Consider the following 15,591-nt stretch of genomic DNA (forward strand, 5'->3'; position numbering starts at 1 on the left):
ACGGCGCTTCCGCCGCGGGCGCGGCCTATGGCGGCCCGGTTGCCATGGACACGCGCTTCCCGCGGGAGGCCGCTATGGAGGGACTGGCGGCCATGGAAGGAACGGCGGCTGCTGAGGGACCGGGGGAGGCGGCGGCGGCCGGCGGGGAGGCCCTCAGCGGCGCCCAGAAGGAGAAGGTGCGGTGCCCGGCGCGGGACCGAGCGGGGCCCGGCGCGACGGTGCCAGCCCCAGCCCGGTGCGTTGTGTCTTGCAGCTGAGGGAGAAGCTGGCGCTGCTGAGGAGGGAGTACAGCGAGACCGTCAGCCGGCTGCGGGTGAGCGGGCTGGGCCGGGGCCGGGTCGGGGTCGCCGTCGGGGCTTGTCCCGGCCGGGCGCGGGAGGAGGTACCGGGAGGCCGGTCCCAGCCCTCCGCCTCCGGTGTTGTGTCCGCAGCGGGCGCGGCGAGCCGAGCGAGTCCGGAGCCACGGCCGGGGCACGGCGGAGGAAGGAGGCCAGTGGGAGCGGAGCCCTGCAGGTAAGAGGCGGCAGGCGGCCTCCCGCTTCAGGCCGGGGGTGCGAGTGCCCAGAGGCCCCCGCCAGCCGTCCTGTGCTGCCCGGTGTTCTTGCCCCGTGGGTGATGGCGGGGTGGGCTGGTCAGCCCTGTCACTGTCGCCCTTCTGTGCCCCTGCGGGCTGGCCTGCCGAGCCGGGGACAGACCCCAGCTCAGCTGTCCCCTGTCTGCAGCTGCTGCCATGTCCACTGCCCTCCACACCCGGCCTTTCCAGTGCTGCTCAATCGCGATCTGCAATAACATCTCTCCTTTCTTCCTCACCAGGTCTGCAGCGCTCCCTGATCCCGACTGTAAGATCCCACTCTTTTGGTCCTAACAAAGTCATCTAGTCATATTGTGTGGTGTTTCTCTTGGATGGGACTTTGCTAGGAGTACTTTACATATATGAGGTTTTTTTCCCACAGGTTCTAGAGATAACGTATCTCCTAGTGCTGACAAACATGGAACCTCTCAGTTACAGACTAAAACCTGCTCTGATCCTGGCACAGAGAAGAAAACACCTGTTGCATTTAAACACGCTCCTGAATTCTCTGACAATGAGATTAGCTTGTCAGGCAGCTCGCAGGCAGAAAGCATACAGCCTAGCCAGGAAAACCTGTGCTGTGGAATCGTTAGGCCTGCCCCTGAGGAGAAAAAACCCAAAACCTCCAGAAGCTTGATGAAGCTGAGGAGACGGGCAAAGGCTCCAGTATCAGAGGAAAGGGAATCAGTGCATGATGGGCCTCTAATCAACAGTGATGAAATGGTGAAGAATCAAATTGCCAATACCAAGGAACTTCGGTCACCAGTCTTCAGGCGAAGCAGCGTCTTGAACATTGAGGAAAACACTCAAAGAGTATCCAGCCCAGCACTTGTGGGGAGAGAAGAAAACAGTTTCACTCCTCCCAGTGCAGCGTTAGGAGTCGTCCAAGACGTGCTTGGAGACAGTGTCCCTCTAGAAGTGCCTGAGCTGTTCCTGGGTGCGCTGAGGGACAGCAGCGATGTCTGGCAGCCTGAGTCCCCAGGTGCTGAGGCCATATCTGATAACTGTGAGCCTGCACAGCCATGTTCGGAGAATGGTGACTCTGTTTTACTTGACATCAGTGCTGATGGAGGAAATGAATCTTCCAGTATAATAAAACAAACGGACAGTGAGAGTATGTGTGAAGATCGGGGAGAATTACATAGGCTCTTGGATTTGATGTCAGAAAATGAAGTATTGCCTGCCAACGGAAATAACACTGTATCTAATGAGAGCAAAAGCCATGAAGGAAATCAAAGTGACACTAATAGCTTAAATCCCTCTCCTACAGATCTTGCGCTGGGCAATGTTGAAGAACTGTTGGAGAATCAACAGCTTGAAATTCAGTCAAGACTTCCTCATACAGAAAAGGTGACAGCTCCTGAAAGTACATTGAACTCTTGCACAGTGGTTGAAGGGCTTCTCTTTCCAGTTGAGTACTACATCAGGACAACTCGACGCATGTCTAATTGCCAGAGGAAAGTGGATCTTGATGCTGTAATTCTCAGCCAGCTGGGCAGAAGCAAGAAAGGTCAGCGAAGTAAGTGCAAGCAGAAAGATGCAAATTTAGACTGGCACTCCCAAGAAAGAGTTGAAAATGATTCGGAGTCAGGGGTTGTGCCGTCCCCTTTTCTTGGTGCTGAAAATGATTCAGCAAATTCAAGTACTCAGAAATCTCTTGCTGCGTCCAGTGGTAGCAGCACGTCACTTGGATCGATTTCTCAAAGCAGTATCACTAGCACAAAGCAAGATCAGAGACGATCGCAGAGGAAACAAAAGGGAAGAAGAAAGTCTACCCGCAAACCCTCTGTGCATCAAGTGTCACAGGAACTCATAGAGAGTTTGGATCTCATACCACCGAGGGAAAGCAGTAGTCTGCTGTCAAATGAGCGTCAGACTGAAAAGGAAAACCGTGAGGCTAATCTTGAAAAGTCATCTTCAGATGAGAGAAGGTTGTCTGCTGCTGCAGCTCTTGGGTCTGGAGAGACAGAAGTGGCCGGCGCTATACAGCCAACGAGTTCTGATCCTCCTCCTGGAGGAAGCCAAGTGCTTGGCAAATGCCATAAGACTCTGTTAGAACAGGTTCAAAATCCGCTTCAGAACAAGGATTCTCTGAACCCAGGAAATGAAACTTTTGCCAGCCATATAGGAGATCTGGAAGCCAACTTAGGTGTGTGTCAGGGTGATAAACATCCAGTGGAGCATGTTAAGAATCAGTACGTGCAAGGAGCCTGCAGGGCTGAGGAGCTCCTAGCAATTAATGTCCCTCTGCGTCGCTCCCTGCGTTCCTCTGCAAGACAGAGAGCCAGTCAAGTCTCAAAAGGTACTTCTTCAAATACTCCCTAAAACTAGAGCCCGAGAGCAAGGCAGGGAAACGTCCCAGTGAGTGCATGCACTGCTGTTCATGCCTTACCATATTTTTTTATTCAAGAAAATCTTACATGGGTTAACTTTTTTTTTTTTTTAAAATGAGAGCTTTTTTAAAAATATAGATCATTGTGGTGCCCATGTTCCTTGCAGAATTCCGGAAACTTCTGCTTCAGCACAGTGATGAAGAGTGAACAGCCGTGCATGGATGAGGAGCAGGGCTGAGAACTTTTTAAGCTGCCTTTGCTGTTAGAGCAAATGTTGTGCACTCTGCACTTGATTTTCCAGCAAATGGATGTAAATCTGTTTCTCCAACTAAGTCTGCGTATTAATAATTTATTTTTTTTAGTGCTGACAAGTGTGAAACACAAAGAGTAGCATTACAGTTTGAGGGTCTGTCAATATTGTAAAAAGAGAACGTGTTGGGAGAGAACCACCCAAAACAAACTGACCAAGCACTTGATCAATTCTGGCAGTCTTTGGCGATGATACTTTTGCTGAAGGCTAGATGCAGAGCAATTGCAGAATGTTATGTCTTTCCAGAAAAGTGCCACTTCCGCATGTTAAGATGGTATGGCTTTTTTTTTTTAAAAAATAAATTAGAGTGACACTCTGGATGAGAGACTCTGAAAAGGCTAGTTGCTGGTTATTCTATGATGTGATGTTCTTGGATGGTGTTTTTCTTTGTGTAGATGAGAGCAAAAGAAGACGTAGCTATCCAGTGCGTTCAGGGGATCCTGCTTCTCTTCGCCTCCCTGCTACGGACCCTGACACTTGCAGCTCTCTCTTCTGCTTTCGCAGTCCCCAGTGGCTGGCCCCCAGGCTGGGAATCAGAGACTTTCACTTACCGGATGAGGAATTTGGACTACTAAAACTTGAGAAATTAGAATCTTCCCCTGTGAATGACTTGGAGGTTTTTGTTCCTAATACGTTTGGAGATGGTGCAGCTTCAGGGGACTCACAAGATGCAGAAATGAATCCAGAAGAAAAAAGGCTCAAAAGTAATTTGATTTCACCTTTCAAAAATGGATCACCCAAGTTACCTCACGTAGAAAGCCCAGCTTCCAAGAAAGAACTTTCCACCCATGCTTTGTTCCTTACTCCCATGGGGACTGTCTTAGCTGGTGCTCCCACTCAGCCTGAGTCTCAGATTTCCTCATCTGTTTTTCCTGTTGTGGGTGCAACCCCAGCCATTTTACCATCAGTATGCAGTGAGGTCTTCCCCAGTACACCTTCCGTATCTCCCTCACAAGCGAACCCACGTTTCTCCAGAGGGGCATCTGCCCAGGTCGTGGATGATGGGGAATGCAAAGACTCTGCCGTTCCACTGCACTTGGACAGCTGTGGTGCAGGATCTGCTAGAAAAGAGGAGGAACAAAGTACAACATTTAATTTAGAAGCTCCCCATAATGAATCTGATGAGGCTGTGGCCTTGGAGAAGCATCAGCAGTCGGAGAGCAAACAGCAGAGATCCTGCAGGGCTTCTCCTGAGCAGGTAATAAGCTGGCCTCTTTGCCAAGGGTACCAAGTCAGTGGTTTTGTAGGCGAATCCCCTTTTCCAGAGTCTTGCCTGACTCCAGGGTAAAGACTTCTTTGCATGCTAGCCCTGCACGCTGTCTTTTACCTGACTTGGTAAATGTTTGATTTTCATCTTTTGTCTCAGGTCTTTTGACCTCAAAAGCAAATTTTAAAATCCTGTTTGATGAAACTGGAGATACGGGTTTCAATGCTTATTGCAGATGCGATTTTGAAACGTGTGTATGAGCAAAAACTTTCTGGTACCCACATAGTGTTGGTCTACCTTAAGGAAAATTTTCAGCTGGGATTTGATAAAGGAGGTATAATATATAAATATATTATAAATTTATATAATATATAAATAACTCACATGCAGAATGGGTACTGAAAGAATGACTTGTCTCTGAAGGCTGATAGATGCAGAGTGGTGGTAAAAGACAATTTTGAGGTGAAACCAGGAAATAACCTGTCTGGGATCTCTTGGTTTTCAAAGACATGGAAGTACAAAAAGAGGTGTTCCTACCATAGCTCTCCAATAACTGCATGCAGAATGAATTCGTGCTTCTGCCGCACTCTTGTAGGGGCTGAATGTAATTTCAAAGTTGAATTATCCTCATTCTTTACTTGTTTGTGCAGAAGAAAGATGTGGCAGAACAGATGACTCCGGTACTGTTTGATGGCCTCAGAGAAGAGAGCTTGCAGCTTGTATCAAAGCTAAAGGTAACATCAGATAGTTGTTTACCGAGTCAGTAGCAGCTCATTAATACTAAGTTTAACAAAAATGCAATAAAAAATGCAGAATGGCTAGTTGAACAAAATAGATTGCTGTCTAATTTCATCAGTTCTGCCTTCGCTTGTAGTAAAGTATGCTGAAAGGTTAGGTTGCTGTATATCTCCTTTTGACTGATAAAGGATTTCAGTGCTTGTTTCTGAATAACAAATGTCTAAACACATACAAATGTCTTAACAAACAGAACTGCTGCATTTTTCTTCAGCCCCAGGTAAAATGATCTCAGCCCTTGTATCCCTGTTGCCTGCCCTGTGGCTCCCGTGGCCTCCTGTCACCATTGCAGGCACTACCTCGCCCAGTAACCAACAAATTTTGTGGGGGACTACAGCACTGTGCCAAATACACATGTTGATGTTCACACCCTTCTGGAAGGGAGCCTTGATTGCACATGCAATGACCAAGGCAAATCTTGCCCAGGACCGTTTGCACAGCTGAGCCATGGGCTCTTCCTCCTGCAGTCGTGTCTGTCCTTCCACTGTCCTCTGTCTCCTAGCGGGTAGGGAACAGTTGGCAGGCAAGGAAGCAACATCTGTGGGAAAGCCTGTTGAACTCCAGATGAGCTTGCTGGGGGCTGGGCCACCTCTAGCTTTTCCAAACCAAAGCGCAAAGTTTTGCTCAGGAAGCAAGCCTGGGGGATTAGCATAAGCAGCCAACAATAATGTGGCTAAAGCTGAAAATGTTTTTAGAAGGGAGAAGAGAAGGCACTTGCTTTGTTCAGTTTTAAACTCCGTCTGTGCTACTGCAAGTCCCCCCTCCCATTTGTGCGACAAGGGAAGCAAGTGCTTCTGCAGGTAGGTGGCACTCAGGCTTTGTTATGGCTGTGCCGTGGTACCCCCAGTCCTGTCCCAGCCCTGGGCTCTGCTGGGTGCCTGTTGTTTCAAATGACAAGTAATTTTTGTCGTGTGAGCCAATATGTTTGCTGCTTTAAGGGTGAAACGTACCTGGCTTGTTTTCCTTGGTGCCTGTCGTGGTTTCGGCCAAATTGGCTGATGGCCGGTGACAGATGCTCCCCCTCAGCCTCTTGTACACGGAGAGGAGGAGGAGAGATAAAAAGATTTACAAGTTTAGAGGAAACTAAACTAATGAAATAGTAATAATAAAATAAAAAGGGAAAGAATGAAATAGATACAGTATATACAAAACCATATTAAGCTCCCAGGATGACGTCGCCAGCAGGAGCTGTGGAAGTCCCAGACTGGACTCGGTGATGGGTGAGAACTGAATTCCACAGCTGGAGTCAGGAACCCACGGATCGGGATCAAAGGCAGATGAACAGACAGGGTCCTCCTTGGACGTCAGACATTGAAGGAAGAGAATTGACCCTTTGACCCCTCAGCTTTTATACTGAGCATGGGGCAGATGGGATGGAATACCCTGTTGGTCAATTTTGGGTCCCCTGTCCTGTCCGCTCCTCCCTGCAGGTGGGACCCCTCTACGCTTTTCCATTTCTGACCCTCCAACGGGGCAAATAACGAAATTAGCTGACCTTGGTTGTTATAGCAATAAGTATACTCAAGAGCCTCTCTGGGTACCATTCCTTGGCACAAACTGTAAACATTGGTCTTATCACTGAGAACGAACCGTTTCAGACACAACATGCTGTTAATTTCAGAGAGTTAGAAGAGGCCTAGCTAAGAAATAAAATTACTGAACAGAAAGTTGGTTCTGTTTTACCTCAAACCAGGACAGTGCCTTACTGACTCTTTCCTCAAAATTAAACTTTGTGAGCATTAAGTTTTAGCCTTAAATTCTCTGCACACTGAACGTCAAGCATTTTTCTTGGTCCGAACCCCTAGGTTAGATAACCGTGTCTATCAATCAGAAGAAAACCAGTGCTGCTTTGTCTTGGACAGGATTCTTCAAGTTCCTGTGCTGTGGACGTGAGTACCGTGTGGTGGGAAGCAGCTGGCTGGAGAGAGCTGTGCGTGGTGACTGCTTGTGAGAGTTCTGTCTCCTTGTGGAAACCTCTGGCATCTGACCACTGGGGAAAAGTCTATACTTGGCAGGTTGGAGAGGTATGAACGCCATCCTTATTTCTAGAATTTAGGACAGCTTTCTTGTCCCAGTGTGTTAGTTCCCAAGATACAAGGAGCTTGCAGTCTTGGGTGCAAGGTAAGTTCTTTAGGTCGCATAATTTTTTCATTCCATCAGGCAACGAGGAGAATGATTTGCACTGCTGATGGAGAAGGCCAGTAGCTTCTATGGTTGCGTGTTACCTGCTGGAATTTCATACTTCATGTACTGAATGGTGGCTGCAGCTACTGACTTAGGCTCTTTCCCCTTATGCTCCCTGGAGACACTTTTTGTCTCTTACGTCAACAGGGATTGTTTAATTAGGTAAACAGTCAGCAGAGAGTTCAGCTGTTAATTTAAGTGTGCTTCTTCAGAGGGATCTGAAAATTAGTTCTGCTCCGTATCGTTTTCCTTGAAACACTCTAGAAAATGGCAATAAAGTCAAAGGGACGTTGTAGGTGACACTGAATTCTTGTTTTGCTGTCCTAGATTCCTGTAATACAGATTGTTCCTCTGCCGGATGCCTGTAATCTTGTGTGTATAGCATTGGGAGATTTGGAGATTGGAGAAATAAGGTGTTGTATTTATTTCGTACTAGCACTTTGCACCCTGAATAGCTGCAGCTTAACTCTGCTCTTGTGTAGTTGTTTAAATTATCTCTTACTAATGTGTCACTTTCTCAGCTGCTTTAACAGTTGGAAAATATGGAAGGGATTTCTAAAAATCAACTATAAAGACTTGCTTATTCACCTCTAGAGGTGTTAGACTGTTTAAACATATGCTTGTTTTTATACTCTATGGCATGTTTGAATTGTGCTTCCTTCTGTCATTATGCATACTTTTCTCTTAATTTAGGCTCTTGCTTTATTCCTCTGAGAATGACTTATTCAAGCAATCACTAGTAAAAACTGGAAATATAAAAGCTGTTCTTGGGATAAAGGATAGGAGGCTGGTCAGCAGCAGCAGGACCGTGCAAGAGCAGCAAGTGGAAATAGTGTCGCTTTCAGAGACGGGAAGGTGAGTCTGCTGGTTTTGGGGTGGTCTCAGTGAGGCAGGTGGAAGCAAAGGAAAACATCTCAGATGTAGAAGACCGTCCGGTTCCTCGTCATTGTGGAGGTGTGCTGAGAACAAAACACATGGTTTTGACTGCCTTTTCTCCCTTGCTAATCTGATGTTCAGGTGCAAGGATGGACAGACTTTGATGCCCCCCGAAGAAACTGTTTTAGCTTTTGCTGAAGTAGAAGGAGCGAGAGACGCCTTGGTTGGCACCACTGCAGTGAACAGCATTGTTGTTTGGTCAGTGTTTCCTTCACAATGAAATGATTTAGCTTGCAGGTGTATGTGGTGGCTGTAGCGCTTAGCTGCAGGCATTGTATAGGGGTGTTTGTTGGCTGCTGATTAGCGTTTGAAATGATAATTGTCAAAGGGCCTACATTCTGGCGCTCTAACTTCTGTACAGCCAGATAGAAAGCGAATGAACTATGCTGCTAGAATCCCACTTGCTTTTATGTCATATTCATTACATCTCTTCCTGTGGGCTCTTGTCTTAGTTGGTTTATGTGAATCCAAATATATATGTCCGTCTTGCATAGCGATGTTAACTATGATTAGAAAATAACAGATAGAGGATGGAAATGCAGTCGGAATTTGTATTGTCACCAACTGCAGGAATTTGAAAACGGGCCAGCTCCTGAAGAAGATGCACGTTGGTTATTCCTACCCAGCTTCCATCTGCCATCGAGCATATTCCGACTCTGTACGTATGTGAAATATGACACACAGTTTACGCATGGACTGCGCTGACTAACTGTGGTAGCGACTTAAAGGATTAGGGTTTCTAGAGTGGATTGAAATATCAGCTCTGAAGATATTTCAAAGGAAAACAGGTTAACTAGGAGAAATAAGCCACACTGGCTACCTTGAATTCTTGGCTTTCTGCAGTGTAGTAATAAAATGAGTGCATTCCAAAGCAGCAGCATCTTGCACGTGGGAAGCAGAAGTACTGTTGCCCAGTGCTGGTGCTTGGTAAGTCTCTTCCGTTTCACAAGTGGATAGCTGCCAGCGTGACGGGAAACCGATGCAAAGTGGTTGTTATTTACATATATACCCCCGAGGATATCAACTGTTACAAACCAAGATTCATACTAGTGTTTCTTTACCACTTGCTTCCACCTGTGCTCTGTCTACAGATGGATTTCTGTAGTTTATCAAGGATTTGATTGTTCTCAGTGAGCATTTAACCTTTTGGGACAAGAATGTCGTGTCCAATAATGATGGCTTGAGTCAAGAGTCGTTGGAGACTTCCTCAGAATATCTGTCCCAGCATATTTCATGTTGGCCTGTGACGGTTCCGAGAGGCACTGTTTTCATCTGTGCTGCTTCGCATGGAATTCTTGTTACATTTTAAGCTCCTAGGGATTTAAATGGGGCCCAGAAATTTTACTTTAAATGTCACCTCATCCTACAGCAAGTTTTCCTTTTTCAGGCAGAGAGATAAGTGCATAAATCCAGTGGGTCACTGAGCTGTCATTTTCCTGTATTGCATCAGCCCTTATCAGTCAGCAGCTGCTTTGGCTTTTATCTAATTTGATAAGGAAAGTAAACCATTTCTATTTTATTCGGTAAAAATAATGCATCACTGTCCTTGGGGCTTTGATTATGGAGAGAATGTAGCAATTAATTTTTTGGAAAATTCTTTGGGTTTTTTCCCCTCTTGCTGTTGTTTTTAGTGATGTATTTTTCCTGTGTGTATCAGGGACTTCTGTTTGTTGTTTTAAGTCATCCCCATGCCAAAGAGAGCGAGTCCTGTGGAAACCCCGCGTTCCGCGTGGTAGCGTTCAACCCCAAAACAGCCAGGAGCACGGGGGTGATGTTCTCCTCCCTCCCACCTGGCCATGCTGGAAGGCAAGTACCGCCGGGGGTGGCTCCGTGTGATGGCTACATGACTCCTTTGAGCTGGTTTTGGGGGGGAACCGCTTAACGAGCTGAGCAGCACTGCTGGCAGGGGTCCATTTGCCATCTTGCCCATGATAAGGAGGCTGCATCCGTCACTGCCGTTTGTCCTGTATGTGGGACAAACGCCCCTGGAATGGGGCGAGGGTGTTGGCTGTTTCCTGCCCGTTTCCTGCGCCAGTCTGTGCGCTGACCTCAGAGCTCCCGGTGTCACCGCGCGGCGTGGGGCTCCGCTCACAAACGGGAGAGGTGATTTTCTGCCTCCTGCACGCTTTTGTCTTCCCTCCCCCCCTGCACAAAGGGATTGTGGAAATGCTGTAACTGGGTTCATCAAGCAAAACCCCCCAGAGAAAATATCTGCAAATGAGACTTTCTGAGCCTTTGTGGTGTTAAAGAGCACTTTGCTCGGTTTATTTATGTTAAGCAGCTGTTTGCAGTCAGATGACCTTTTCCTTCCTATGTCTTGCATTTTGAAGACTAAGCTGTTTAAGACTCAGTCTTGCAATGCACTTACGTAGGAAACATTATGATGGATGGGCACAAATAGTAGGGGATTGAGATCTTGGTTTACCGAACAATTTTCAAGTATGTGTTGAGGCCGCGGAAGGATTGTCTCGACATCCTTTGTTCTCAGGTGCGCTGAAGATACAACATGTAACTTAACCTGGCTTCCCACAGTTGGCTTAAATATGCTTATGAATTTTCTACATGAAAAACTAGCTAATTTTAAAAAGTGATGCGATAGTGTTTTGACAACAAAACTCTAACACTGTGACCCTTCTGTGTATGACCCTAGGTACCTGGAGGGTGACGTGAAGGATGCTTCGGCCGCAGCCGTGCTGACGTCGGGAGCCATCGCGGTGTGGGACCTGCTGCTGGGGCAATGCACAGCGCTGCTGCCCCCGGACCCAGAGGGGAGCTGGGCGCTGGCCCGCTGGGCCACCACCAGTGCCTGCCTGCTGGCCGGGCAGCGGGATGGGACCGTCTGCCTCTACCAGTACCAGCAACCCCAGCCAGGAGTGGCCTGATGGAGCACTGGGGAGTGACAGCCCCCATCAGCGGCACCACCGGCGGAGCCTGGTGCTTTTGCTACCGACTTAATGGGTGCTGTATGGTTGTGACAGCCCCGGGTGTGTGACAAGCCATTAAACCTCTTTGCTTTGGAATGGCTCCGTGGCTGCTGCTGCGCCGTGCTGGGGCTCGGGGGCTCCGGATAGGCTTCGGCTCTGACCTGGGGGGGCTCTGCCCGGGGTGGGGGGGCTGTGCCCGAGGCTGGCTCTGCCCTGGGGGACCCTGCCCAGGGCTCGTCCCTGCCCGGGGCTCTGCCTAGGGTGGGGGGATTCTGCCCAGGGCTGGGCTCTTCCTGGGGTTGGCTCTGCCCGGGGCGGGGGGGCTCTGGCCGGGGCTGGGCTCTGGCCGGGGCTGGGCTCTTCCTGGGGTTGGGCTCTTCCTGGGGATGGCTCTGCCCGGGGCAGGGAGGCTCTGCCCTGGGGGGGGCTCTCCCCGGAGCTGGGCTCTGCCCGTGGCTGCGGGGCACGGTTCTGCGCGGCCGCCGGCCGCCAGGGGGCGCTGCCGCCGCCGTTCCCCGCCGGTGCCGCCCCGCCCCGCCCCGCCGCGCGCGGCCCGCCGGGAGCGGCGCGGTGCCCGCTGGGAACAGGTCACCATGGCGGCCCGTGTCCTCTCGGCCTGCGTCCGCCGCCTCCTGCCCCGGCCGCCCCCCGCCGCCCCGCGGCCCGCCGCGCTCGGCACCCTCTGCCCCCGCCGACCGCCGGCCCCGGCCCCGCCGCTGCCGCAGCTGCTGGCGCAGGTAAGGCCCGGCGCGGGCAGGGGGCGGCGGGCGGCCCGGCGGTGCCCGCTGACCCCCCGCTCTCTCGCAGGTGCCGCGGGCGGCCTGGCCGCCGTGCCGCCGGTTCTCCGACCTGCCGCCCCTGACCTTGGCGGACATCAAGGACCGCGTCCTCTACGTCCTCAAGCTGTACGACAAGATCGACCCGGAGAAGGCGAGTGGGGCCGGGGCGGGCGGTGGGGCCGGGGCCGCTGGCAGCTCCGTGCGGCCCCGGGCAGGCCGGGGAGAGGGGCTGCCGGCCCCGCGATGGGCGAGCTGGGGGGGCCGGGGAGGCCAAGGGCTCTGGTCCTGCGCTGGGTTCTGTCGCACGGAAACGGCCGCAGCCGAATGATCTTCGATTTTTCTCCCCCCAGCTCACAGCTGAGTCCCACTTCATGAAAGACCTGGGTTTGGACAGTTTGGACCAAGTGGAAATTATCATGGCTATGGAAGACGAATTTGGTAATTCAGAGCTATGGCTGCTGGGATTCATCGCTACCTCTTCTTGGCTAATGCTTAAGCGCAGCTGTAGCAAACCAGTATTAGTTCTTTTGTGCGGCTAGTAACGTTGACTTTTCTTTGATGTAATTCAAAGAAAATCTTGCAGCTCTCAGTCAGTGAGAACGTGCGCTGGTCGCTGGGGGCGTCAGAGGGAGTGAGGAGAAGGTGTCTGTCCGTCTGCTTCTGAGCTCCGTCCCTCTGGGAGCACAGAGTAATAGAACGGTTTGGGTTGGAAGGGACCTTAAAGATCATCTAGTTCCAGCCCCCCTGCCACGGGGAGGGACACGTCCCACTAGACCAGGTTTCTTGCTCTTCTCCCCGTGCCCCTCCTGGGCACCACCCGTCCTGTTGCTGGGCAGGGGGAGGGTGGGGGACAGCAGCGTGTAAGTGGGGGCAGCGAATGTTACGTTTAGTGTGAAGGCTGCACCGGGAGCTGATCTTGGCTCCTCTTTGTGGAATCACAGATATTCCAGGTTTTTCCTCACCATAATTTTTTTCATCCTCGATACTTGATGCCACTAGGAAAAAAAGGGAGTTTTTTTGTTACTAGTTTATATTCCAAGTTTCTTTTTACGTCATTTTGGACTTCTTCATGCTCATAAATTCTGGAGTATGTGCCACGGGTCATAAATGTTCCAGGGCTTTGGTCATTCTCTAAAACCTAGGCAGATGTTTCAGAGCATTTGCTAACCCTATATATTTACTCCACTGATTGTGCACCGTCGGTGGAGTGTTAGTGTGTGGCCATGAGGACTAGAAAGAAGAATGTAAATTTTCTGGAATGCGTTTCTGACCAGTTCCACGGCCAAGAGCCCTTGTGCTCCCTGCCCCCGGCTGCGGCTCTGTACGAGCTATTGGTTGTATGAGCGCCCAACAGCAGGCTCTGAACCTGAGGGGCTTTGGGCCCTGGCTTGCCCGGAGTTACCAAGAACATCCCCGTCCCGTCACACACCGGTGGCTGTGGGAGCTCTGGGAAGGCTTTAATGGCTTTAATGAGGCCTGAGGGGCACTTGCCGGCTGGCTTGGCCGCTTTCCTCCCTGCTGTGTCTGCCTTGTCCCTTATCCACGGCGTTGCGTAAGGCACAACACGGCTTGAAACTCGGTGTAGTAACCAAGTGTTAGCTCTGAGAGATGCAGCAGCCCCTGTCTGTTTGTGCCCTGCCAAGCTGCAGGCATCTGAGCCAGCAGTAATTGCTTCCTTTAGCCTTGCTCCCGTTTCCGTTGTTTTGAGCTAAATTTGTGCACTTTCTTCCAGGATTTGAAATTCCTGATGGAGATGCAGAAAAGTTAATGTGTCCACAAGAGATTGTAGATTACATTGCAGACAAGAAGGATGTTTATGAATAAAAGCAGTTCTTCAATGCCTGGTAAGTAGAAACGTGCTCCTGCAAGTGTCTCGGGTAACGACGGTGCGCACAGGGTACACGTACACGTGTGACGTCTGACGTCAGGCGATGACACCACACGGCTGTATGGCAGGCGGGAGTCTGGCAAGTCCCGGGGGGAGCTGGCAGCAGCTGCCTGCTCTGAGCCAGGGGGATAAAGTATTTGTGTGTTCTGAGGCATCTGCTGTTGGAGGGAGGACGCGGGGCTCGGCGGCCTTTCATCTCACCCTGCGTGGCGCTTCAAGCGCTCAGATCATCCACGGATCTGGCAAATTGACTTTAGTCATGCAAGTCCATCTTTTCGGCGCTCCTCGGCCAGGCGCAGGGCGCGCGGCGTAGGCGCCTCCAGAGGTGTGTGACACCACAGCTCCCAGCTGCCCGCAGCCAGCGTTTCCTCCCCGCCAGCCGCAGCGAGAGAGGAGCAGGAAAGGAAACGGGCAGGAAAGGGTTATTGGAGCGACTGCCCTGAGGAGCTCTGGGGCTGCAGGGGAAATGAGCTGGTGGCCTCAGGCCAGTGTGCAGCAGATCACTCCACATTCCTGTTTGTTCCTGTGTGGGCTTCTGGCCTCCCCCTACACTCCTCTGCTGGGTCAGCACGGGGGCTGCGCCCCTTGCGCCCCTTCGCTGCTCTCTGAGCCACGGTGAGGATCTTAGTGATTCCAAAGACCTGTGGACTCGTTACACGCCTGCTTTTGGTATTCAGCTTGTCTCGTCTCTGCCTGACCCACTTCTTTTATGCCTTAGAATGGTAGTTCTCGGCTGATGAAATATTCAATATGTGGATTTTTATTTTTAACAGGAGATGTCTCTACCACTAGGACTGGGCTGGTGTCAGCGGGTATGAATATAAGCGCACATGCTGTACTGTTGCTGCTTTCACCGGGAAGTTGTACTTGGACGTTGTATTTAAAGCTGTCTGAATGTGTTGTCCTTCAAAAACAAGAAAAAAAAGGAATAAATATATAAGACCATTGCTGCGTTGGTGGCTTTCCCATTTCACGCTGTCGATGGCTCACTGTGTTAGTGTTCAGCGTGTGAAGGACGCTTCGGGGATGAGTAATGGGCTTCTAGAAATGCCCTTCTCTAAGCCAGGCTTTGACCAGCGACTCAGGCTTGGAGCGGCGGCTCAGCCTCTGCTCGGCTGGGCCCGTGACCCCATGGGGGGATAAACGCCCCGTGTGCCAAGCGCAGGGGGAGGTGTTTGTGGGTCTGGCGGGCTCTGAGTGTGTCTCGCTGAGAGCGTTTTGCCGTTCTTCCTCCCTGCCTGTGGGAAGGTGCCGGGAGCACCCGTATGTGCACAAAGCTCTGTATCCTCTGCCACTGGGCCAGTCGCTCTTCCCCGATCTCACTGCTTGTGTCGTCTGCTCTTTACAATAAACCATGCTTATTTCATCAGTGGGGGTAAAAACAAGTTCTATTTGAAAGGCTTCTGCTTTCCTGATGGAAAATGAAGGGGGGGACGACAGGAATGACTTTTCCTGCTGCTGAAAAGCAAAATGGCATCAGTATTTCTGTAAGCCCAAGTAATCTCAGCACGGGAGGCTTGCGTTAAATCTTTCCCGAGACAGAAACAAGTTATTTCTGGACACTACACAGTTTTTCCTCTGAGCCAAGAAACACTTTCATATGTCAAAGAGGCAAAGTTAGGCTGGGAGCCAAGAAAGTGTCACTCGATAACGTATCCTCTGGC

General features: G+C 50.6%; 2 protein-coding genes across 6 annotated transcripts; both read left to right on the forward strand.

Annotated features, from left to right (window-relative positions):
* The first annotated feature begins 8 nt into the window (after nucleotides 1-8).
* On the forward strand, nucleotides 9-11,521 carry PALB2 (partner and localizer of BRCA2). 5 transcript variants are annotated; one of them, XM_063343426.1, is made up of 13 exons: nucleotides 9-313; nucleotides 432-513; nucleotides 814-839; nucleotides 954-2,873; nucleotides 3,610-4,412; nucleotides 5,072-5,155; nucleotides 7,079-7,240; nucleotides 7,728-7,813; nucleotides 8,094-8,255; nucleotides 8,418-8,534; nucleotides 8,907-8,994; nucleotides 9,994-10,142; nucleotides 10,987-11,521. In XM_063343426.1, the coding sequence occupies exons 1-13, from the start codon at nucleotides 28-30 to the stop codon at nucleotides 11,216-11,218; spliced, it is 4,197 nt and encodes a 1,398-aa protein (XP_063199496.1). In that variant the 5' UTR covers nucleotides 9-27; the 3' UTR covers nucleotides 11,219-11,521. The 5 variants fall into 5 exon arrangements, with proteins under 5 accessions (XP_063199496.1, XP_063199498.1, XP_063199499.1 ...); XM_063343428.1 differs by lacking the exon at nucleotides 814-839 and having other exon boundaries at nucleotides 9-176; nucleotides 254-313; nucleotides 10,987-11,519; XM_063343429.1 differs by lacking the exons at nucleotides 9,994-10,142; nucleotides 10,987-11,521 and adding an exon at nucleotides 9,724-9,987.
* A 282-nt stretch (nucleotides 11,522-11,803) lies between these two features.
* NDUFAB1 (NADH:ubiquinone oxidoreductase subunit AB1) lies at nucleotides 11,804-14,874 on the forward strand. Its single transcript, XM_063345013.1, has 5 exons — nucleotides 11,804-11,997; nucleotides 12,068-12,190; nucleotides 12,390-12,477; nucleotides 13,772-13,883; nucleotides 14,701-14,874. The coding sequence occupies exons 1-4, from the start codon at nucleotides 11,854-11,856 to the stop codon at nucleotides 13,861-13,863; spliced, it is 447 nt and encodes a 148-aa protein (XP_063201083.1). The 5' UTR covers nucleotides 11,804-11,853; the 3' UTR covers nucleotides 13,864-13,883; nucleotides 14,701-14,874.
* Nucleotides 14,875-15,591: the final 717 nt, after the last annotated feature.

Source organism: Chroicocephalus ridibundus, chromosome 8, assembly GCF_963924245.1.
Source record: "Chroicocephalus ridibundus chromosome 8, bChrRid1.1, whole genome shotgun sequence".
NCBI classification, from domain to species: Eukaryota; Metazoa; Chordata; class Aves; order Charadriiformes; family Laridae; genus Chroicocephalus; species Chroicocephalus ridibundus.